This window comes from Lepidochelys olivacea (assembly GCF_965140295.1).
Source record: "Lepidochelys olivacea isolate rLepOli2 genome assembly, chromosome: 9".
Taxonomy (NCBI): domain Eukaryota; kingdom Metazoa; phylum Chordata; order Testudines; family Cheloniidae; genus Lepidochelys; species Lepidochelys olivacea.
Genome location: NC_140419.1, coordinates 81,736,364 through 81,760,077, shown reverse-complemented (window position 1 = coordinate 81,760,077; position 23,714 = coordinate 81,736,364). Strand labels below are relative to the sequence as shown.

At 43.9% G+C, this 23,714-nt stretch overlaps 1 protein-coding gene across 2 annotated transcripts in view; it reads right to left on the bottom strand.

The window, feature by feature from the left end:
* Nucleotides 1-23,714, bottom strand: part of LOC311525979 (vascular endothelial growth factor receptor kdr-like) — a 182,288-nt gene that overhangs the window by 27,213 nt on the left and 131,361 nt on the right. The window contains exons 14-24 of one of the 2 annotated variants that reach the window (XM_084638534.1): nt 20,452-20,598; nt 18,265-18,390; nt 17,373-17,479; nt 15,924-16,059; nt 14,289-14,393; nt 11,761-11,877; nt 7,732-7,820; nt 5,578-5,743; nt 4,818-4,915; nt 3,695-3,817; nt 3,474-3,585 (exon numbers count right to left, since the gene is read on the bottom strand). In XM_084638534.1, the coding sequence (XP_084494660.1) occupies nt 3,474-3,585; nt 3,695-3,817; nt 4,818-4,915; nt 5,578-5,743; nt 7,732-7,820; nt 11,761-11,877; nt 14,289-14,393; nt 15,924-16,059; nt 17,373-17,479; nt 18,265-18,390; nt 20,452-20,598 (1,326 nt within the window). The remainder of the gene's footprint in view (nt 1-3,473; nt 3,586-3,694; nt 3,818-4,817; nt 4,916-5,577; nt 5,744-7,731; nt 7,821-11,760; nt 11,878-14,288; nt 14,394-15,923; nt 16,060-17,372; nt 17,480-18,264; nt 18,391-20,451; nt 20,599-23,714) is intronic. The other variant, XM_084638535.1, reaches the window with a different exon arrangement.

The following is a 23,714-nucleotide window of genomic DNA, read 5'->3' as shown; positions in this document are numbered from 1 at the left end:
CAGGCAACAAACCTGCATTTGTGAAAAGAGGGACTACATGACCTAGAAGTCCTTTTCCAACTCTGATTTCTGTGATTTGACACTATTGTAAGCAGAGACCTGTCCAGCAGATTTTCACATGGAGGAGCCGCATATGGCTGAGATAGTGATGAGTCATCCCAGCTGTTTTACGCTGCAAGTTTAGTACATTCCAGCATGCAAAAGAGCAATCCAAACAGACCGAAAGTCAGCTCTCCTTTGCTAAACTGCACTGGCTACCTTATGCTAATTGTCTCTGCAGCAGAGTTTATCATAAGGAACAAGGCCTTGGTGAAGTGCTGGATCATGAAGGGAAAGATGAAAGCCATAGCCTGGTAAGTAAGCGCTGTGGACACTGTTAGCCTAAACAATTTTGGAATATTTGGGGTCATTTCCCTGTTTTTATTTACATACATTGTTTGGGGCTTGTAGGAGGTGGGGAGTTTCACTTGGTCTGGAAATCTCAGCTACTCCACCTGGTTATAATGTGCAAAGTGAACCCTCAGCATCTGAAAGCTTGCCATTCTTGGGCACCCACTGTAGGACAGTGGTGAGAGAGTGGCAGGAAGGCAGGGAGGAGTGATTCTTGATATGCAACCTTTTGGCCAAGGTTGACCTCCTACCAAGTGGGGCCAGCTCAGAGCTCAAATGTATGGAGCAAAACACTCCTGCACATCATTATGGTGCATCTGGACTCTGGTATTGGTGTAATAATTTGGATTGTGTCTGCTAGGAAAGGCTGGGAAAAATGTGGGTTCGGATGACATGACATTTCCCTTGGGGGAATTCTTCTTCAAAACATTCAAAGATGTGGCTTGCATTGGATATTAAATAACCCTCTTTTTGAGCTCACTTTTATTTTAGTGGGCTAATAAGATGCTGATGTTACATTACCAAATGCTGGTTGTTTACATAATTACCTTTGATTGCTTTTTGAAACCCCGCAAATTTAAATTCCAGGCGAGACTGACATTCTGTAATGTGCCATGTAATTGATTTCAAAATACATTATCTGCCACCAACTGTGCTGACCCCATTTAAATAATTAGTAGCAAAACCAGCTACAATATCAAGATAAGCAATTCTTCCTCTGCAGGTTCACCTGTGCATCAACAGAACTAATGCAGTCTGCCTAGCCTTTCAGAGGAATTTTGTAGGGCTTTATTTCCCGATTCAACTTTTGGCCCTGACAGGACCTATGTCCAAACCAAACTGCATTTTTTTCTAGTCAAAATCTTTCTTTTTAAAAGGTACGGAATCTGTGGTACCCAGTAAAAGCAGTGACTGTGGATGGGAGCCAAAACATTCCCTGCAGCAAAGACAAATAACGTTCTGTTCTCTGGACCTCAATGATCTGTAAAACTTTTATATAAGAGGATTCAATCAGTGACAGAAACCCTTAATTAAAATTTATCATGTGAGCTGCAGATGTGACTAGTGCCAAACCATGGACATGCCTGGATGATCCTTTTGAAAACCCCTCTTAGGGAAAACAACCGGCTTTTGAATCAGTGCCATGGAAAGAGGAAAGTGGTTTGTGATCTACATCATAACAGGATTATAGGAAGTCCTAAGGATGGACAAATCGTGGTGTAATTTAGTGGATTCCTCTGGCTTCAGAAAGGACAGTCTAAATTTATGTTACTTTCAGACTGTTTGTTTTAAGTGGCCCCAATTAAGCAACTTAATTGAGAAAAGGGGCTACTTAAACCAAGCAGTCTGAAAGTAACTTAAATTTATTTTTAAAAGCATTGTAAATAAAAACAGAAGAATAAAAATCTACTCATTGAATTTTGTTATTATTACTCTTGACTTTCATTTGACACTTTCTGTATTAAAAGGCCAGTGAACAGAATTTCACGCCTGTTTCAACACCACTCTTGGGAGTGGTTGGATGTGTTTCCAGACCAGCGTCATTGGGGCTTCCTGAAGCATTTGTTGCCATTCACCAACAGCCAGTTCACTTGGGTCTTTGCAGATACCCCCATAGCGTGACTGTCCCCATTAATTGTGTCTCTACATGCTAATATACTTCCCTCGGTCTGCTGGCTGGCTGCCACAGCTGGGTCATGTAGAGTTCAAGGATCTGAGTTCTAGCCTTCCTCTCACTGTGACGTTCCCAAGGGTATGTAGCAGAATGACCCTTGTGAAGCCCCTAGGCAGCCATGGATGTGTTACACTACAGCACCATAATTCTAAGTCGATACAAGGGCAGAGACATATCCAGACTCTGGAGAAAGCAATAACTCCTGGTCCTGACTTTAAACAGTGAAGTGTCTCTTTTGCATGTTAATATAAACTACAGATGAACCCAAACCAAAGCCAGAGTTCCAAAACACTCCTGAGCTTCAAGGAAGTTCAAAACAGGTTCTGAGCACTGCAGCCAGCGCTCAGTCTCCATAATGAGCTAAACCAAAACCCTGAATTTGAATAGTCCCAAACTTTGGGGAATTCTGCATCCAGCTCTGAATTTGGCATCTTGGACTCAACGTTAATCCCAGCCAATCTATAACTTGGAGTCATTGGAGGGTCACCCAGGACTGTTTAGAACTAAGGAGCTTAACTATATGGGGTTACTGATTTCATTTGTTTGGAAATGCTTATTAGGAAGCCACTGGACAACACTGAGGAAAGAGAAGATGCCCCACTGTGCGAGGTGGATTTGGGAACAGAGGGATCCCACTGGCTGTAAGCGACATTGTGTGGTTCAGTTTTAGCAGCCTTACCTGTTGGGTAAGGACCAGATTCCAGACTGAGCTTTCTAAGAAGTCTTGTCTAATGGCAGGATGAAGCACACAGAGCACTGATGTCCTCATTCCAAACATTCTGTGCCTTCTCAAGCGGTGTACACACACAAATACACATTCCTACCTGTTTGCTGCCAAAATGACTAATGGAGGCTGGCACGGGTTCTCATGTCAAGATCATGATGGCTGCAGCCAATGTTTGATTTTACTCATCAGCATTTTGAGGGGAAGCAGAATCAAGCCTGGGGCAAGAGCTGCCATTGTAGCTGTTAGCTCATGCACAAAAATTCCCTTGTGGTTCACTGTCTACACTAGCAATGTCAGACCCTTATGTCAACAATAGCGTAATTCTCTGCAACCTATAGGCTGTGTGGTTTCTGATCTGAAGCCAGGCTTCTCATGGGAAAATATAGTTTGACAGGGAAACTTTCACCACTTTAAAAAAAAATGTTTCAATCCAGAGCAGCACTGCTTTGTGTTTGCCACACACTCTCCTAGTATCGATTGTTACAAATTTAAAATCTGGGATTTTTTTTTAACATGCATTAGGAGCCAAATGTTGTCAGTCTAGACTCTAGAGTAACTGCTATTTTACATTGAATTGCTGTTAATTTACACCAGACCAGCTGAGATCAGTATCCTTTGCTCTTTTGTTAAAGCCCTTTGCACAATAATATCATATTAAAAAAAAGTGTAAAATGATCTTACCCAGAGAAAATATTTCCCATAGTAACACACCAAAAGACCACACGTCACTCTGCGTAGTATAAATTTTATCAAAAATAGCCTCTGGAGCCATCCATTTAAGTGGAAGTCTTGCCTAAGAATGAAAAAGATGTGGCCCATGGCCAGTTATTGTGGTTGTTAATCTGCCCATTCCCTAGGGGGAGTAATATTGAAGATTGGCAGGTCAGGTCCTTTTCACTTACATCTCCTTTCCGTACATAGTCAGGATCTTTGTAAATATCCCTAGCCAGTCCAAAGTCACAGATCTTAACCACGTTGTTTTCCGACAGAAGGATGTTCCTTGCTGCCAAATCCCGATGAATACACTGCGAGGAAATGCGGACAAGTGAAATCAGAGGTTTTGCCTGAACATCAGGCTGCTAATGGAGTAAAAAGCCTGGAGACTCTTTGAAAAGTGAAAGAAAAACGAGCTCTTGTTGGACCTGGGTGGAGTGGGAAAATGTGTGTGGGAGCCTGCCAAAAATATACTGTCATATGATAGAAAGAAAATAACTCAGCACAAGAAGTAGATTGAGAAACATGGTGGCTGGTCATTTTTCAGACTCTTTTCATGTTAAATAAATCCTGCTCGACCAGCTAAGATCAGAATGGATTTGCAAACACCACAGTTAAATATTAAACTCTATGGGCCAAATTTTGAAAGGAGAAGGCCCAGGGGCCAATACACCAACATTTGCATATGCAATTACCATAAGTGAGTGATTGCACATATGCAAAACTGTGCACACAATCTGATTTCTGGGTACTATCATGGTAATCATCTGACAGATCCACAATTATGAACATATTTTTGCACATGGCTTAGACTCAGACTTCTTCAAAAACCTATAGACTATGGACTGAAATGACAGTGAGGCATTCAGTTACCAACAATTACCGGCAAGCTAAACGATTAGAACTACATTCCTCCGAAGTTATCAGAGAGTTTTTTCTCCATTGTGGAAGGATATTTCCTTCCTGGAGGCAGGAGGGATTTCTTCTATATCCGTCATGGAATTCAGATGACATTGCCTGATTTTTCTTCATGCCGTCCAGCTATGGTCCCATATCATAGTTGCTGTGCTTCCAGCCAATGACTGGTGGAGACTCCCTTTGGAGGTCTATCAATGGCACTCCTTACTTGACCAGAAGATTCAGTGGAGTTACAATAGTGTGAAATAAGCACAAGTGACAGGAGAATCAGGCCCAATAATATACTTAGTCTTTATCTCTAATAGCTATGGCTCTATGAAAGAAGCTCATCTCTTGTGGTTTATTGAATGACAAAGACATAAGAAGGAGGAGTGGCGCAGAAATAGAACTCACTTTTCTGGAGGCCAGGAACTCCATGCCTTTTGCCACCTGGAAGCTATAGCAAATCAGATCCTCCAAGGTCAGTGGTCGCTTTTGCAGATCCTCACCATCTACAAGAGACCACAGAAACATGAGAACCTAGAGGGAGAAGGCTAGACAGCTGAAAGACCTCTAGCATTAACCGTACCTCTCAAATCCTGGAGAGCACATAAAGAGGGATATTTGGGGAGGAAAAAAGGGACATTCCTTTTAACTCCATTAGATGAAGAGTTTTCTGGAAGAGCAGATTGGCAACACAAACATTCTGCTAAAATTTTGCTACCGTCCCTCTTCCATAGAAGAAGCAGCTGGTGTGGGTATGTGTGTTATTGCAGACCTTCTGTAGTGAGCATGAGGGGGAATGCATAAGGTCTACACTAGCTGTGCTTTGCCAGGATAGCTAGTGAAAGTGTGCCTCTTGTGCATTCAGCTTCTATTGGCCCCAACCGCCACAAGCAAAACAAGTTATTCCAGCAAAAGTGCAGTGTTGGTGGCATAACTGTGCCTACATTAGTGGTTATTGCTGGCCCAGATATGTAAGTCACAAATTACCCCTCATCCTACCCCCACCTGACATAGCTATGACAGTAAACATTTGTAGTGTAGACCTAGTTGGAGTCTGCCATGACCTTCAAGACTTGTCAACAAGTGAAGAGACTTTGTAAAGCAAGTGATCCTTGGGGCAGGGCTTAGTCAGAAACAATGGACTCAGGAGTAGATAGGTTTCTTTTACCTTCTTCTTCCTCTTCGGAGTCACTGTAACTCTTATCTTCAATGAATCCTGAACTGGCTGAGCTTCCCGTGCTGGCCACACTCTCAAGGCGCCTCTTGATCAGCTCTGTTAAATCACTGTTGGACTCATCCAGACTTTTCTCTGCTTGGTCAGAGTTCTCCTGGGACTAAAAATCCAATAGAAATGATTTACCTTGGTGAAGTGGGATGCCCAGGCAGTTCAGGGTATTTAATGGAACAACATGGCAGAGGCTGGGACAGGATCTTATGGCGACGTCCCTATAAGTGTTTTGTAAAAGCACTTTTCAAATAATACACAGGGAACTGCACTGGGTAGGGAACCAAAACTGATCACTATAGCACACAAACAATAATGGTGAGAGGAGGAATTGTGTCATCAGGGAAAATTCCCTTCTCTTACATGAGGTATGTAGCCATTTATTTTATTTAAGTGAATTTAGTGACGTGCTATTACACCGCCATGGGTTTGGCTCCGGTTGCTGCAATTTCAAGCTCAACAAAGTGAAATTGCCTCTGGTGCTTTTCTCAAATTGGGAGGCTCTAGGAACATACAAAGTCCAAGGGTAATGACCACAGACACAAACATAAGTACAAAGTTTTATCTGTACTATAAGTTTTATTAAAGTGACAAGCAAGGTGATGATTACCCCTGCACATAGAAATCCTAAGAAAACCTATGCAATAATTATAACCGTAGTCATCCTCAGAGATATTCTAGTGTCCGATGGACCTCTCAAAAGATCATCGCTAGAGGGACAGTTCCTGCTGGGTTGTCTCTTGGGTTTTCCCACTTTTATCCAACCAGGGAACCCTCTTTTATATTGTAATTTTGACTACACTTAACACTCTATGTATGTGCATGAAGGTGTCAACCCTCTTTTTCCTTATATATATTTCCACACCCCATGAATATTGGGGTGCCCTATTTTCCATAGGTTGGTTGTAGTTCCTCTTATTCTCATTAGCATCTACACACAATATGTACGCTGTGGTCAGGACATATGTTGTAAAAGATGTTGCAATAAGGTATCTTGTGATCTTGTGGTTGATTTTCCGCCACATTACCTATTGGCACATCTTTCCAGTAGTCTTGTGATCTTACTGGCAAAGAGTCATTCTCTGGTCACTTAAATTGGTCAAGCATTCTTAAGTCTATGGCTTGGTATAGCTAAGCTGAAGTCTTACAGGCCTTACTTGTAGGCCTTGTGTTTAAGCCCTGCTTTACTTAGATACACATTAAATACTTATCACTCGTAAATACTTAATAATCTTATACTTCTCTGATCCTACAACCTAAATCTATTTGACATACATGAATAATATGTAACATAGCATATGAGTTAATCATAACATCACACAGCACAACAATAAATGGATAATAAAATGAACTAATTGGCTACAGTTACCATATGTGCTTTAGGGTCCATGAAGAGCCAGATGTGACCACAAATATTAGAGACATCTGGAAAACCCACACACAATAACCTGCGTCGTACCTGGGAAGGATCAAAGGCTGCACTGATCCTGCTAGGATTTGAATCAGTGGTCCCTATTTTTAGACAGACTGAGATTTGAAACAACCAGGCTCTCAAAGCTGCTATCCGAGTGTCGTATTTAGTCTTCTCGTGGAAAGAGGGGACTGACCTCACCTCTCCCATAACAGTTCTGGTGGCTAATCTGTGTAGCCCTCTGTGGGACAACAAGACTAGTGAGCTGCTGAGGAGGGAGATGGGATTGGGGAACCAGTGTTTTCATACCTAATGTAGAGAGACCATCCACTGCTCTTTCAAGCAGCTAGTGGCTGGTGGTGAGGAAGTGGAATCAGAGCAGTTTTTTTCTCCTCCAAGTCACATAATGGTGAATGTGCTGTTTCCATGAGCGTTTGCAATTGATTATGCAGTATGGGCTGGAGGTGAGGGAGAGGCAGGGACTGAAACCCTACAGAGGAAGGAGTCCATTCTTCCTTCTCCTCTTACAAGTTGGAATTTGGTGGGCTGATGAAGCGCCAGCCTTCAGATATAACTGAGGCCCATCTAAGGCAAGTAGAGAACAAATCCTAATAGTAAGCAGCTAGCCTCAATGATCATGAATTGCCCATCTTGCAACTGCATAAAAAGCCAGTTGTTTATTTTACCTTATATGCAACAAAGTCCCCTCGTTTTCCTCTCAGGTAATTAGACAGATTTCCATATTTGCAATATTCTACGATAACCATTAAAGGACCTGCAAAGAGAACAAAAGCAAAGTGACCTTCACAGATGTAAAAGTGGAACATATGCATAGTGCATTTCTGCACTCCTGCCATGCAAAGGGTCTAGAGAAGGACAAAGTGTTTAACGTTAATTCAGCCCCATGATTTCCCTTGTGAAGTAGGTAAATATTATAAGCCCCATCATACAGATGAGGAAACTGGGTAATAAAGAAGTGAAGTGATTTTCCAGGCTCACACTATGAGGCAGTGGCAGAGGTGGGAAACTGAGAATAGAACCCAGGAGTCCTAGCTACTACCTCCCTCTTTACCTGTCAGACACCAATATTAAGAAATTGTTTCTCGTTTCTAGAAAAAGGAACATTAAACATACAACCCCCATATTACTAAATTCTTTTTTTTTTCTGTTGGGATCCATTTCGTGGAACAGCCCTCTGGGTTTTCTGATCTCTGTGTAAATCTTTTTGTATTGTACAGAACTTCATGCCAGGGGAGGCAATACAAACACATATTTAGATTTGTTTGTGACACCAGATGAATTAAAAGTTTGCAAAGATATTTGATCTAAAGGCTTTGGAAGCACAAAGGGGCATGTCAATTTCTTCCTTTCTTATTCCTGGGCAAAGTATTTTTTAGTTTGATGTATTTGTTGATTTTATACAACTATGGATGTTTTTAGACATCTTTGCAAGTGCTTTTGCATTTCAGCCCAAGCCATGAGAGAATAAAATCTGCATTTCTGTGCAATTAGCCTCCACTGCATGGTTGCTGGGTTTTAGAAACCAGCACACAAAATGCCTCAAATGTAGGGGAAGGTGAAGTCATGGGATTAGAATGCATGTAAACACCTATTATTATCCATCCTAAGTGGTCAGCCTTTCATCTCTGTAAACCTTGTTCCATCTGGAAACTTCAGATTCAGACTCTTGAGTTCAGACTTCAAAGGAAAAATGCCAAGGGCTGCATCAGGCCATTCAGTGAACATGCAAACCCTAAGCAATAAGCTCTTATCTGCATGTGTCAGAAATACACACACACAGTCTTGTGCCATGGTGTACCTGTTTGGCTCAGTTTGACATAAATAAGTCTGAGAACATGGGATTGAAAACAGAGCAGTGGGGAAGAGTTGATGGGGAGCAAACAGGGAAGAGAGACATTTTATTTGAAATCTCTCTACTGGCTCAAAATGAGGAAGAACCGGGTTGCAAACAGCACCGGGGAATGGGTAACCCAGATAAAGGGGAGAAGATGAGGCTTTTTACTTAACTATAATATCATTGTATTGTATTTCAATAGGGCCTTTCAGTTGTAAGGATCCTAAAGTGCTACCACGGAGGCACTGTACGCCGTGGGCCTGCTCAGTACATGCCACTCCCATTGACTTCAGTTACAGCTGTGGGTGCTCAGCACCTTTGAAAATCAAGCCCAAGGTTCATATAGTACTATATATACACAGTACCACTCTTTGCATAAATGCAGTCACCTCTGTGGTGTCAGCTGATCTAATGTGGATATCAATGTCACCACCACAGCCTGTCTAAAGAGGGCATGGGCTGGAAGGCTATGACTGAGGAGCAGTCAGAACAGGAACTGATACACTGCAGCAAGCAGTCAGCTGCTCTGAAGTCTGCAAGCTGGGGGAGATCCAGGTGACTATAGCTCTGCAACTCATCTTTGATCCTGCCACTGGTCTTTACTGTCTCTTCTGTATCACTATGGTGCCTCTGCCACCGCTGCCCCACAGCGTTAGGTTACTCCCCCAAACCAGTGCTGGCTTCTTACAGTGCAAAGAAAAGATCAGACGGAACATTGTCTCAGGAAACTAAAGTCAAATCTGGCTAGTGGATTCTCGGAAGAAATGCAGATTCCGGCATGACTTTAAAGTGCCACCAAGTGCTTTATTCATGCCTCTGAAATGTTTCCTAGATGCAGCATCTTCATATTTTAATTCCTTATTATAAAGCATATTAGAGCATGCATTAGTGCTAAGTGCTTAACATCAGATGCTCTGACAAGGTGTTTCAAAGTGACGTTGCAAGGGGCAGATATTGTTAAAATAATGTATTGTGCACGTTTAATGGGAGCAATTATCAAGAGTACTATTACAAGCTATATAAAACTTAACAAAGAATGAGAAAGCCCTGTGCTTAGAAATGGTATTTTAATGGAAACTCTTATCCCAATGTCTATCTTGTGAGCTCTAGGCTATTTTTCTTCAGTTTCCACCGGCATCGTTCAAAAGCAAACAAACTAGAGCTTGCTTGTAGGCTACGCAGTTAGTGCTCTGTAATGCCATATGGGAAACCTGCCTTCCACATCCAGTCTCTTTCTTCTCCAGGTTTTAGCAGTGACTTCTTTGAGCAACTAGTGAGGTAGCACTAAAAGGGCCTATTCAGCCAGAAGGATGCAGGGTAGGGAAAGAGGCTACTGAATGCTCCAAGTGGGATACTGAGGACCACCTGGGGACAAGTACACTCAAGCAATGGATAGTCACAATAGGCAAAGGATCACGTTCACTTACATGGACCTTGCTATGATTAGAACTCAATAAGGTGCAAACATTAGGGTCATATTAGTGTTCAGGTTAATGGCTAGTGGCTACAGTTGCATGAGACTGTTCTGGGCGTCTGGTTATGTCAAGCCATCACACTGATATTTTACTAAGTATTATCTCCCAGTTTTCTTGGCTTGATTTGGTAGGAGGCACTGCCACCATGGCTCACAACTTCCCTCCCCCCTTAATCACAGGTCAGCAGCCCAGCGTCAGGGATAGCTTGCCTGTTCCTCTGAAATCCTCAAAACATTTCAGACCAATGTGACTCTCCAGTCAGTTGTGGTTTGCAAAGCTAGTGGTCTCTTGCCTCAGCGCTCCTGCGGATTCCAAATCCATGGCTTCCAGATTAGGGCAGGGTCTGCCACTTGCTGTCTCCTGCCTGTTCTACTGTGAACTGTGAATGTCTGGTTTGCGGGATAATTTATCTCCTGTCATCCTGCCAATTATCTTAGTAACATTGCTTTTTTTCCCTTTGGCTTGGCAACTAGATGTCCCTTGGGAAAATGATATCTTTAATTCCTCAGACAGTTACCAATGTGGGCACCATCTCTCTGTCTCCATTTATTTTACCCTGGTTTCTTTGTCCTCAACCCTTCTCCCACATTGTTTGGAGATTGTTTTCAAGGTTCATCATAAACACTGAAGATACATCGATGGTAGATGTTACCCTGTAATTAAAAGCATAAAGCAAAGAGAGCCAGCACTGTTTTAAAGGGCAGGCTAAGAAGGGGAAGGATTCTCCACTGCTTAGGCAGTAGGCTAGGACCCTGGAGACCTGGGGTCAAGTCCCTGCTCTGTCAGAGACTCTTTGTGTGACCTTGGACAAGCCACTTAGACTTTCTGTGCCTCATATTCCTTTCTGTAAAATGGAGATATTAGTACTTGCCAACCTCACAGGGGTGTTGTGAGGCTAGATACATAAAAGGTTGTGAGGTGCTCATATACTGGGCCACATAAGTAACTTAGATAGATAGAAAAGTAGAGAAAATGAAGGGAACGTATGTGTTAGGAAGGAATTCAAAAGCCATCAATTACACATTGCCAAATTCTCCCCCCACACAACTTCAGTGGCAGCTGCCAGGTTATACTGTATTGTACTGGGCACCAGCTCATGTGTGTACACTGCTAGCACTCTATTGGTTGGAAAGTTAGACATGCATGTGTGTGCTGTAATAACACCCAGTAATGGAGACCCTCCCACGGGACATGACCCCTAATAGCTAACGAAGATTCTCCTTTTTGCCTGAAGAGTAAGGGCCTATGTTTCTGAAGCAGAATATCCTTTGTTCTGTCCCTGCTGATGACCATGAAGATGACATGGCTGCAGAATTGCTCTTGCAACCGAGCACAATTACTGAGCATGGATTTGCTGAATGCTTTGTGGGAGGATGGTTTCTTACCTCCTGCTTTGGTGCAGGCTCCCAGCAGGTTGACCACGTTCAGATGGTGTCCTATGTGGATGAGGATCTTCAGCTCGGACATTAAAGCCTTGCACTCATTTGTAGTTGCGCATTCTGCTTAAGATAAACAGGACAAAGCCATCTTTACACAACAGGATATTTGTAACAGGACACAGAAAATCCTGTTTATACTTGAAAACAAAACCCACCGAGGTTACTTGTGCTATCTCTGCCTCTCAGACTCCTAAATAGATAAGAACTCATCCGCCTGCTGTGACCTTTCTGCAATGGAATAACACTTTGCCCTCTGGGTGTCTCTTGTCTTCTCTACAGTGGGTCACCATGGATTATTATCCTGCAGTAGAACCTCTCTAATGCTACCTAGATACTGGGAGAACCTTTGCAAAGAACTAAATTTTGCAAATTTAGCAAGTGAACAAACACATCCAAAAAAGCAAGGAGATAATGCAAGAGAAAATGTTTTTTTTCAGTGCTTGTTGGTGATTGCAGTTTAGTAGCAACTCTCTGCAATAATACTTCACAGGATCTACTTTTCAGAGGTGCTCAGCTCTCACCACTCCAAGTAATGGGAGCACATCTGAAAGTCAGGCCCCATAGTGTGCTACTCAGTGTACCCCAGAACTTTTTGTAAAATAACCAAGTCTCAGTCATATGAGACCTCACTACAGTGCTGTCGCTGGTATTAAATCATCCTTAACAAGTGGGCAGAGTGGCCATGTCTGTGTGTGAGTTGTAAAGTATGTGAAACACAGACTAACAAGATTCTGTTGTATTTCACAAAGTCAGGAGAGGGACCATAGCTCCTGAGTACTAGGCCTTGTCTGAGTTACATGGACATTTCCTCAGTATTGATCCTGCTTCTGACACCATATATTTTCCATATGGTTGGCACTGTAACTAGTGATTGTCTACTATCATCTTTGTATCATTTTCATGATTAAAACAAACAAAACAAAAAGGGGTGGATAATGCTGGGTTGTTGCGTGTTTCCTACCACTGCTCGCAGTCTGCGTGTCTGACGGTTGGGGGTTAGCTTTAGAGCTCAGTGAATAACTTATAACAAATCATTTATTTTGACAAACTTAGCCTCTTTTTCTGGTTGCAGAATTGTCTATGAACAGATTTCCCAGCATCTTTGCATTTCTTATGCCTCATAAAGAGTTTTAACTCCATTGACTTCAGTGGAGTTCAACCTGATTTACATGGCTTTGAGATGGGAACCAGGCCCAATAACATTTAAATTGAACATCATCTGAAATTCTTTATGACAATCTATTACATTTACATTCTGCCTTCTATTTTGAAGGAGATACCAACAAGCTTCATGGAATTTACATTCATGGAATCACTGTAATGCTGCCACCTCTAGGGCCTTCTCCTTTCTGAATGAATAGATTCTCACCAGAGGTTCTAGTTTATTGATGGCTGCATTCATGGTGGGGATGGCATTTTGGGTGGTGATGGGGGGCCATGGATGAAGCAAGAAGGATGCAGCAGCAGCCAGGAGGAAGGTGTAAGGCACTGCCAGAAGACTTCTTGGGCAGGGTTAGCTGGGAGGCAGCCTGCGGAAAACTGTGTGGGGTGGAGGAGCCAGGGGAGAGTTGGGTCAATCAAGGGCCTTTGGGAACTTCAGCTCACGTCTTGAAGAGGGGTGTAGAGTGGGACAAACAACAGCAGAGAGAGGGGGATCTGAAGACCTCATTGGCCCAGTGCAGGTCCAGAGAAGGTACAGAAAGCTGGTACTGGCAAGTAGCGGAAATCTGGCACTGAGGGGAGCGGTGGGTAGTGGAGGAGCAGGAGAGGCAGCTGGCAACAAAAGCCACATTGTAAAGCTGAAGGTGTTAACACTATTACACAGCAACACTATACGGCAGTTTGGGCTAGCGAGTGTAGCCCCACCCAAAGAAAATCACTTGTATATTTGAAAAGAAACCAAGTGACCAGTTAAAACCCACAAACCCATGCACCCAACATGCCAGATGATGTATTTATTCACAAACTGTCTGCAGAGGCTTTGTATGTAAATGTCATTTGGAAACAACATATGCTCCAAGTTCACCGGCCCCCTCCCTGCCTGGCTGGATGGTAAAAGCATTCCTTCATTTTAATAACTGCAAGAAAGTTGTCCCTAATTCACTCCCTTGGCAGCGCTCCTTTTCAACCCCTTGAACTGTTCCACATCTGGAAGGGCTGGGATCGATGGTTTCGACACAATTTCAGACTAATGCAATTACAGTCTGTAATCTGTTTCCCTCCTAACCCCACAGACATGGAGGATGCTGTTTTCCTCCTCTAGGAATATAAGGCTACATCAGGGGCATAGCGTGGAGCCCACTTGTCATTTCCCACACGTTGACATCCCCTGTATGATGACTAATTGTCCCATGTGGCAAATCCATTCCCTTCCAAACCCAATGTCCTCAGGACTGGTTTAGAGCTGAGCACTGGAAACCTTGTTACCCACGTGTGTCCAGAGGAACTGTCTGAAAGCTCTCAGAGAAATGTACCTTTAAGCATTTTAACGGCAACTGTTTTGCAGGTTGAAGATTTATCGATACCAAAAGCAGATGCCTCCACGACCTTCCCGAAAGCACCGTGACCCAGTGTTTTACCTAGAGAAGAAAGAGTCAAGAATGAGCCGTAGGGGGCTGAGGACAGTCTGCATCAGCTAAGAGAGAAACATGCATTAATCTTAGCTTTGCAAAAAATATAGGACACCAGAGCCCAGGCACAGCATAGATGAAGAGTCAATAATAGATGTATGTACACGTGATCTGCCCACAATACAGTATGTAATATACTTCCCAGCTAAAAATGGCTTTAAACTGGAGTTGAGGCTGACATAAGAGAAAGGTAAAAACATTACGTGCAATTATCCCCAAATCAACCCTTCCCAACCCAGAGTTCAGGTTGAAAGAGAAATCCAAAGATATTAAGGACGGAAATGCACAGCGAGGGCACCTAAAGAATGTCCACTCTCCCACTCTGCAGTTATTGACATGTACTCAACTTTAACTTCACGGCAATGTAGCTTTTATCTGGAAGCTGCTTGTTTTGAATTATTAAAAATGTCAGATATGAACACTATACAAGAAACACAAAGAGAATGGTCCCATTTGGGTTTTCCCCCTAGCCACTAGAACAGGGGTTCTCAAACTAGGGGTCAGGATGCAAGGTTATTACATGGGGGGTCGCGAGCTGTTAGCCTTCACCCCAAAACTCGCTTTGCCTCCAGCATTTATAATGGTGTTAAATATATTAAAAATTCTTTTTCATTTATAAGGGGGGTCACACTCAGAGGCTTGGTATGTGAAAGGGGTCAGCAGTAGAAAAGTTTAAGAACCACTGGACTAGAAGATATATAGTGTGCATCTTTAAATCTTTATTTGATTTGAACAGTTAGGGTCATTTTTACCAGGACACTCTGACTGCTTCCCCTGCTCTGGAGCTGCACTAAGCAGGCAGAGCAAACTGGCCAGTTTCCCCCAGCTCCTGCCACCCACATTCCTCTGAAATCCCGTGCCTACCCCTACACTTCCCTGAACACACACCATTTCCTCCTCCCTCTGCTGCTACATGCCCCCCCCCAGACCAGTTTTCCCCTCCCTCCTAGTCTCTAAATTCCCCTGCTGGCCCCCAGGATTCCCCCCTCCCCCCGAGTAGATTTTGTTCAATGGGTAGGTTCTGAAAAGAATTTTAAACATTAATCATAATTTTTTGGTCAGTTTCTCTTAATGGAAAGTTGTTTTCCGTCAACAAGGTGAATAACGTTCTTCTACAAACTATTTCATGAAGACCCGCCTTCTTTCAAAATATCTGCCTTCTTCCCTGGGGGAAGAGGGTGGCTGCCAATCCTGCCAAGGGACACTGCCTTCCTTGAGGACATCTTGGTTTCACTTCCACTGAGAACAACGGCAAATGATAGCCATTTTGTAAGATGCCATCTGTATTTTCGAAGGAGACCTTTAGCACCACTCCCATGGAGAACAATCCTTGACTCTGGAACCACTGTCAATTCTCCTCCAAGGATGGAAGAGCACTGGCCATGGGGGCTAGGGTAGCCTCTGTCATCTGCTATGGTCCAACATTCAAGGCCATAGGATATCACCATCCTTGACATTAATAATGTCTGTACTGCTTACCAAGCCGCAGCCTGTCTCTTGGAAACTCCCATTTACTGCTGTCATATGGCAGACGGTCACACTGCTCGTCAAGGGGCATTTCCTCTGGGTCCATTATGATTGACAGGTATCCTGTTTTAATATCTGTGGCATCCGGCTAAAAACAGGAAAATAACCAATTCACAGGCTGTAACTTGAGAGAAAGGTGTGATCTAGTGGAATTTGCGTAGGCTTGGGTACCAGGCCTCTCTGAGTTCTAGTCCTGGTTCTGACACTAACACCCATCTGTGGCTTTTGAACATATCTTGGCAACACCATGCCTCAATTTATTCATCAGTAAAATGGGGAAAATAACACTTATCTATGCTGGCCTTACGTGTGTGTTGATTGGATTAACTAATTAATGCTTGTAAAATTCCTTGAAGATGTAAAGTCCCTTAATATCATTAGTCTCTACATACATTAGAGAAACCCAACACTGCTACTACTTGTGGGAAATCCTTGAGATTAAAGCAACATTTTTGAGTGCCTTGTTGGACAGCTCTCCAATTCCTTAACAACTCAAGGCATCGTGCTTTAGAAACAGGCTTACGTGTCAACATGGGTGCCACTGAGGGGAAAAGTCTGATTTGGGCTCCCCTTATGGCCACTTTATGCAGGTGTAAATGATGACACAAGATCTATTGGGTCTAGCACCTCTGCTGTCCTGGAGAGAGACAGAGTAAACTTGAACTTGAATGATTCTTCCCAGTTCTGTTGTAAATGTGGTGAACACTCATACAAATTACAGAAGATCAACATTAAGACTGTGGTTTGGGCTGCATCCAAACAAGAGAACTAGCATCTTGTACCATATTTTTTGTTTATGTAAGCAAGAAAGAACAACCCTAAATATGATTTACTTTATCAAATACTCCTTGGACCTAATTTAGGGCCCACTTCTTTGGAGTCTCAGGAGAGAGGCCAAGGAGTAAATGAGCCATCGAAACATAATGAACTTTTGTGGTTTGAGCCCAGCTTGAGAGCAAACAACAGACTGTAACATCCTACAACAATACTTAAACCAGCGCTCCCTTCACTAACTACATTTTAGGGAAAACCTTATTTGAGATGGGCTGAAACCAGAACTGTAAGGGGTTTAGGATTTGAATGCCTGTCTCCAAACATTCTTGGATGCTTCTGAATCCATGTTAGATCCACAAGAGAAAGGGGCCTGTTTTCCTGATCTGATTGGATGCTGACCAAGATGGCAGAAATCTCATAAGTACAGCTGATCTCACAAGATGTCAAGTAATTAATCAAGAGGAATGTTGGCCTGAAATTTCACGAGAACAGCTCATACAGTTTTGTCACCATCTGTCCCAGGTCGACCTCAATCCTGAACTCTGAAGCTTAGTCTTAACTGGATCCAAGCCCAGAGCTCAGCTCTAGTCCATTTCAATTCCATGTACAATATGGAAGCTCTCTTACTTTTCTCATTTTCCGAATGAAAAGGGTCAGAAGAAGCCAAAAAAGGGTAGCTGCTAGACCAGTGCAGACCAAAATGATAACTTCAATATTGGACTTTTCTTCAGAGCCTGTAAATTAAATGCATCGGATTTAAATTCAGTGCGAAAATTAAATTATAAATAAATAATAAAACGTGTAATTCCATCAACCATGCTTCCTTTCAGAAAAATGGTAGCCATGAAATGCCATGACATGTGGTGGGAGCCTTTTCATTCACTTGCTGTAGGCAAGGATATAGGAAACCATCTCTAACCAAGAGACACAGAGACAATGGTTTGGCAGAGGTGGGCAGGATATCCACTGAGTGCCATTACTTTATATTATCAATGCCAAGTGTTCAAAGTATGATACTATGGTTCTCAACCTATGGATCATGAACAGGTGTCATGGGTTGCAATCACGCTGTTCTTTTCCTATGGCTAATTGGAAGGTGGTCCCAGCTAACTCTTGGCTAAATCGGAGGGAACCTTAAGGAGATTCCAGTGTGAAAAGGCTGGGAACTCTGTATTATATGATTCCCCATGAAACATTCAAGTTATATTGACCATATCTCACTTTGTGTAGCATATGTTGTGTCTGTGATAGAGTTGTTATCAGGGTGTTCCAGACATGAAGACATATTGACCTGCTTCAGGTCCTATGTCTTTATGTGACCATGTAAACTTCCTGGAACCTCAAAGGGGATTCACTTTGAGTTTTGAGCAAGGGATTAAGTCAGTTCCTACTTTATCCAAGCCTGCCCTGTATCTGTGTGTGGAGTGGGGGTGGGGGTTGAGGGCGTGGGGGCTGTATAATGTCTTTTCCCCAAATTAAGCCTGTTTCACCAAGCTTGTGCATGAGCTTGTGAACTCACCTTGTATTTTAATAAATGCTGAAGTGCTGTCATTGCCCATTTCATTGGAAGCCCTACACTCATAGAGGCCTTCATCATCTTTTTTCACTCGTTCGATGACCAGGGTGTTATTTTCCATGGAAATTCCTGTGTTAGAGGGATACAGTTTCATTTGATTGCAGAATATATTTGTCAAGAAAGAATGTCCAACAGGAGCTGTGTTGAAAATGGCCTCAATGGCCACTGCAGCCCTGCTCTGGTACCTCCAGTAGCAGCCACAAGAGATCTTCTAGTGCTGGTATGTTATATTCACCTTTGTTTGCGGTACCATGCTGCAAACCCCTCCCTGGCCACCTGCTCTCAATGCACTTGTCATGTTAACTCCACAGTGACAACTTTGCAGCCTGTGCAGAACAGGTGTATTTTATTCATGCAGCCTGATACTGCTCCCATGGAAGGCAATGGGGGCATGACTGGGCCCAGAATGAGCTCACTGGGACAAATGCTGCTCTCCGTTGCACCTGCAAAACTCCCAGCAGGATTTGCCTCTCCCCTTCCCAGCCCAAGAGTTGCACTGCATTTGAGGAGATGTCATTAGAACATATTAAATACAACTCTCTTATTAACCCAATATGCTTTTCAGGCCAGGCCGGAGGGGCACAGAGGGGCTGCACCTCACTGGGTGAGGAGTTCAAACTGAGTCCCCACCCACACACCTGGAGCTTATGAGCGACTGTATTGCCTGCTAAGGCACAATGCCTCTCCAAGAAGTGACCCCTCTCCTCCTCTGTGGAGGACTGTACCTACCTGGCACAATGTAGTGCTCAGTAGGAAAAGGAATTATGTAGATTGATCCAAGGTGGCCTGGCCAGGGCATAACGGGATACAATGAAGGAAAGGAAAACTGAGGCTAAATGTCAGTGAGACAGCAATGTCTAAGACTACAGCACTGCCTCCCAAGGGAAACGATGAGCACCCTGTCTCTTGAGACATTTAAAATGGGGACAAAGCCCTGAAGAACCCACTATTTGGCTCAATCTTGCATTCATGAGGGAGGAGATGGCCTACATGTGGCCTAACTCAGCCTTCGCTAGCTTCAATTTCTCTGATTCGGTGACACACGATTCCAAGCTCATTTGGTTTACTAAGAAGATGCCATTAACAGAACAGGGGAAATACATTGGGCCTTGAGTCCAAAGGTTTTAAGTTTGCAGTGTGTTCTGCCCATGAATTCTGTTGTTAACAAGAGCTGTGCACATAACTCACCATGCACAGCACTGAAATATTTACCCTGAGGTGGTTTTTTCAGATATATTTTTTATGTGTTCATCAGTTGGATGAGTTACATGCTTGCCTCTCGAATTATTTATAAAACTTCACTAGCTGTTAAGAGCTTCTGCTCAGAACGGTCTGATCTGAGTTATGGAGGATTCTAGATTTCCTAACCCGAGAAGCAAAATTAAAGTGAGAGGAACCAGTTACTAACATTGGTTTCTCCATGACATAAAGGGTATTTCAGGATAGAGGGGCCAGGAAAGAATTCCAAGCTCAGGCAAACATTCCAAGCCTGGGGCAGCACTGCCCGTGTGTGTGTTGGCTGAGCTGACAGCTGTTTCTCATCATTGTTTTATGCTGAGGGAAATAAAGACACAGTATATTATGCCCTGCAGCCGGCTAAGTGATCCTTAGTGGAGACACTACCATTGACTTCAACAAGCTCCAGATCAGGCCTTAAGAACATCCAGCAGTTCAGGCTCACATTTTTAGATACTGCTTAGCAAGCGGTGAAGCGCCCTGCTTTTTGTACGCATAAAGAACCATCTTGGACATGCCTGATGGGCAGCTGGGTGCTCAGCACCTTGATTTCCCTTGCCAGTGTCAGTTCTGCACATATATGGTCAATTCTGCAGGCACAAGCAGTGGCATGTGCAAAACTGGGCACGTATAATCAAGCACTGGTTTGAAGCTAGTTGGTTATTTTGGCCTCTGTAATCCCATTTGCAAATCACATCAGCAGCCAGGTCTAGATAATGTGGTCTGAGTCATTTACAGCGTCCTGGGTTGATAGCATTTGGCACTCATCACGCACTGCTGTTAACAACTCCACCAAATGCCAGGCAGGGGAGAATCCGGGACCAACACGGCTTGCAAATCTGTGAACACGTTACCATTGTTTCCCTTTCGGCACCTGTTGTGGTCCACACTCACCTGAAGCAGGTGAAATGGGGTAGCCATTTTTCCACCACGCAATATGAGGCGTTGGGGTTCCATTTACTCTGCACTCCAGCATGATCTTGCCACTGATGTTAACCTCCCGGTCTGCGAGGTTCTGCATAATATGTGGCACTGCCTTTGCTGCATTCACAAAGGAAAACAACACACCATCAGTCTGAGGGCAGGTCTATACTTAAAATGCGACAGCAGCGCAACTGCCCTGGAGGCGCTTCAGTGAAGAAGCTACGGGAGAACCTCTGCCATGGGCACAGTTAATCCACCTCCCAGAGAGGTGGTAGCTATGTTGATGGGAGAAGCCCTCCTGTCAGCATAGCCCTGTCTACACTGGGGCTTTGGTCGGTATAAGAGCATCACTCAGGGGAGTGGGTTTTTCACACCCCTGAGCGATGTAATTATACCAATGTAAAGCTATAGTGTAGACCTGGCCTTAAGGAGGCATCTTCTAAAGACTTACATTTTCATCGGCACATAAAGGCCTTGCCCTAATGTGTTGGCTGCAGAAAGGTTTATTAATGAAAAAGGTGTGTGGTGAGCAAAACCAACAAACAGAGCATGTCTTTCATTAGGAATGGGCAAATTCATTTTGCTGAATTTCAAACCCACTAAGGGTATGTCTACACTACCTGCTGGATCGGCCGGCAGTGATTGATCCAGTGGGGATCGATTTATCGATTTTGTCTCATCTAGACGTGATAAATTGACTCCTGTACTCCAGCTCTGCGAGAGGCGCAGGCAGAGTCAATGGGGGAGTGGCAGCAGTCGACTCACCGCGGTGAAGACACCACGGTAAGTCGATCTAAGTACGTCGACTTCAGCTATGTTATTCACGTAGCTGAAGTTGCGTAACTTAGATCAATCCCTTCCCCTTCCGCCCCCCCCTGTGTAGACCAGGACTAAGTTTCACTCAGAGTTGAATGTTACTTAGTCCCTGTGAACAAACAAAGGATCAGGTTGGGGGCAGAGCAAAAACACACAAAGGGAGCGTAAAGAAAGGAGCAAAGAAAAGAGAGGAAAATGCTAGGAGTCTCTGTTGCCCAGTACCTTGTGTGCAGTCATTTACACCACTGCAAAGTTCAGCACGGAAGCGCTTTACCCACACTTCGTATTCATTTTACACTGCTGTCAATGACTGCAAAAGGTGCAGGACCCCAGAGAACAAAGCCCAGAGTACACTGTAAAAAACAGCCTGAAACATGGAGAATAGCCAGTGCGCATAGGATAAAGAGGAAGATCCAATACACGCAGAATCGGAAAGGGACATTGAAAGGCTTCATGGCTGGTTTTCTATAGTGGGAGGAGAAGTGTTTTGGGGAAAGTGTGCTCATGTAGCATGCTCTCAGGATGAATTGCCTCCCAGCCACCACAGACAAATAAGAAGCAACTGGTAACTCACAGAAAGACATGTTCAATATCCCAGCTCTTCTGTATGTGTACTAATAGCCTAGCTGTTGTTCCCCCCACCCCCCTGCCACTGTGTGTAGGTGTCTGTGTAGGTGGAAATCTGACTAAGTGAACAAAAATATCTGCAAGGGGAAAAGAAAGTGAATTGCTTGAATGCAATGTGCAGAAAAGGACTTGGTGCCTGCACATCTGGTTGTTGTGAAGGGTGGTAAGGACACTAGTTACGGGGGAAAGGCCAGTACAGGAAATGACAGAAGGAGTCATAGTCTCTTTCCCCCCTTGGGCCATTGGAAAGAGAAGAGCGATGCATTGATTTATTGTTTTAATAAGTCACCCAGGCACTGCCCACGCAGGCATCAGAACAGCGCTAGCTATAGTGTGGGTGAGAATTTTTTCCGTCTCTCTCTCTCTGTGTCTGCATGCGTGTTTGTAGATCTCATGATAATGTCTCTGTCTGCACTCATGAAGGACACTGCATTGAAACTGCTAGTAACAGCTTTACTTGACCGTGACATGTGGAGCTAGCACAACATGGGCTGGCCCTTACCAGGCAGGGGCTTACTGCAGCATGTCTGTCCCTGCCTGTCTCTCTAGTGCCTACTCGCAATCGTCTAAGTGCAGAACCTAACTTCGGGATCACACTCAAACGCCCTGTGAATAACTGTGCTCTCCACTACCTGGGTAGGCACAGTTTGCTTAGGGTCTCCCCCATGCTCCACTTCTGTTCCACGCTTTTTGTTCTCTGCTAGAAGACAGATGAGAAGACCTGGGGCCTCACAACCCTTCTGCTGGTACCGCCTCCTTCTTAGAAGTCTGAGGCCTGATTGCCCGTACTCACACGAGTATAAATCAGGAGAAACTCCACTGAAATTAGTGGGCTTACGCTGGTGTAAAAGTGGGACAAGATTCCAGCCTGTCGTCTTTAGATAGCCACAGATAGCAAGGACACTGAGCTCTGTAATATTTATTGTTGACACTAAATTTAAAGAGATGGGTTCTTGGAGTCAAGATACAGAAAAGAAAAACCTGCTATTGCTTTAAATGTAAAGAGTGAATACCCTTCGATACCATGCTCCTGGCCAATGTCCTTTGCAATTACATTTGACGGGCCTAAATCTTATTCATGGTTTCAGAGTAGCAGCCGTGTTAGTCTGTATCCGCAAAAAGAAAAGGAGGACTTGTGGCACCTTAGAGACTAACACATTTATTTGAGCATGAGCTTTCGTGAGCTACAGCTCACTTCATCGGATGCTTATGCTCAAATAAACTGTTAGTCTCTAAGGTGCCACTAGGACTCCTAATCTTATTCATGTTACATATAACCATGGTAATCATCATGGGATGTAATCTCATTGGATGTTTTACCAAAGCATGACAGACCTTGGGTGGGCCACCCAAGAGACATGCTGGTGGGGTTGGCAAGATGGTAGGTGGTGCTCGTTCTTCTGAGTCTGCACTAAATCAACACCCCAGCGTGGAGTTAGGAGGACATGATGCTGCTGTAGTTGCTGCATGTGGTGACTGAAGATTCCACAGCACTTTGCATAGGAACGGGGCTGGTGCTCTGGTCAGGTGCCACGTTCAGTACTGCAAACGCCAGGCTCAACCGGTTCTCCCTTGTCGTCTCAAGTGGCCAACCTATCCTAAGCTATGGTGCTTAGGCACTGCTGTGCACTGTCAAATAGCTGCAGCATGTCAGGGGCGTGGCGCAGATGGGCTAAATAATTCCTGCGTGTACAGGGCCATGTCTCAATTGATGGAAATCAGTGTAGCTCGATCAAATTCAATGGAGCTATGATGATTTGCACCAGCTCAGGATTTGGCCCACGGTTTGT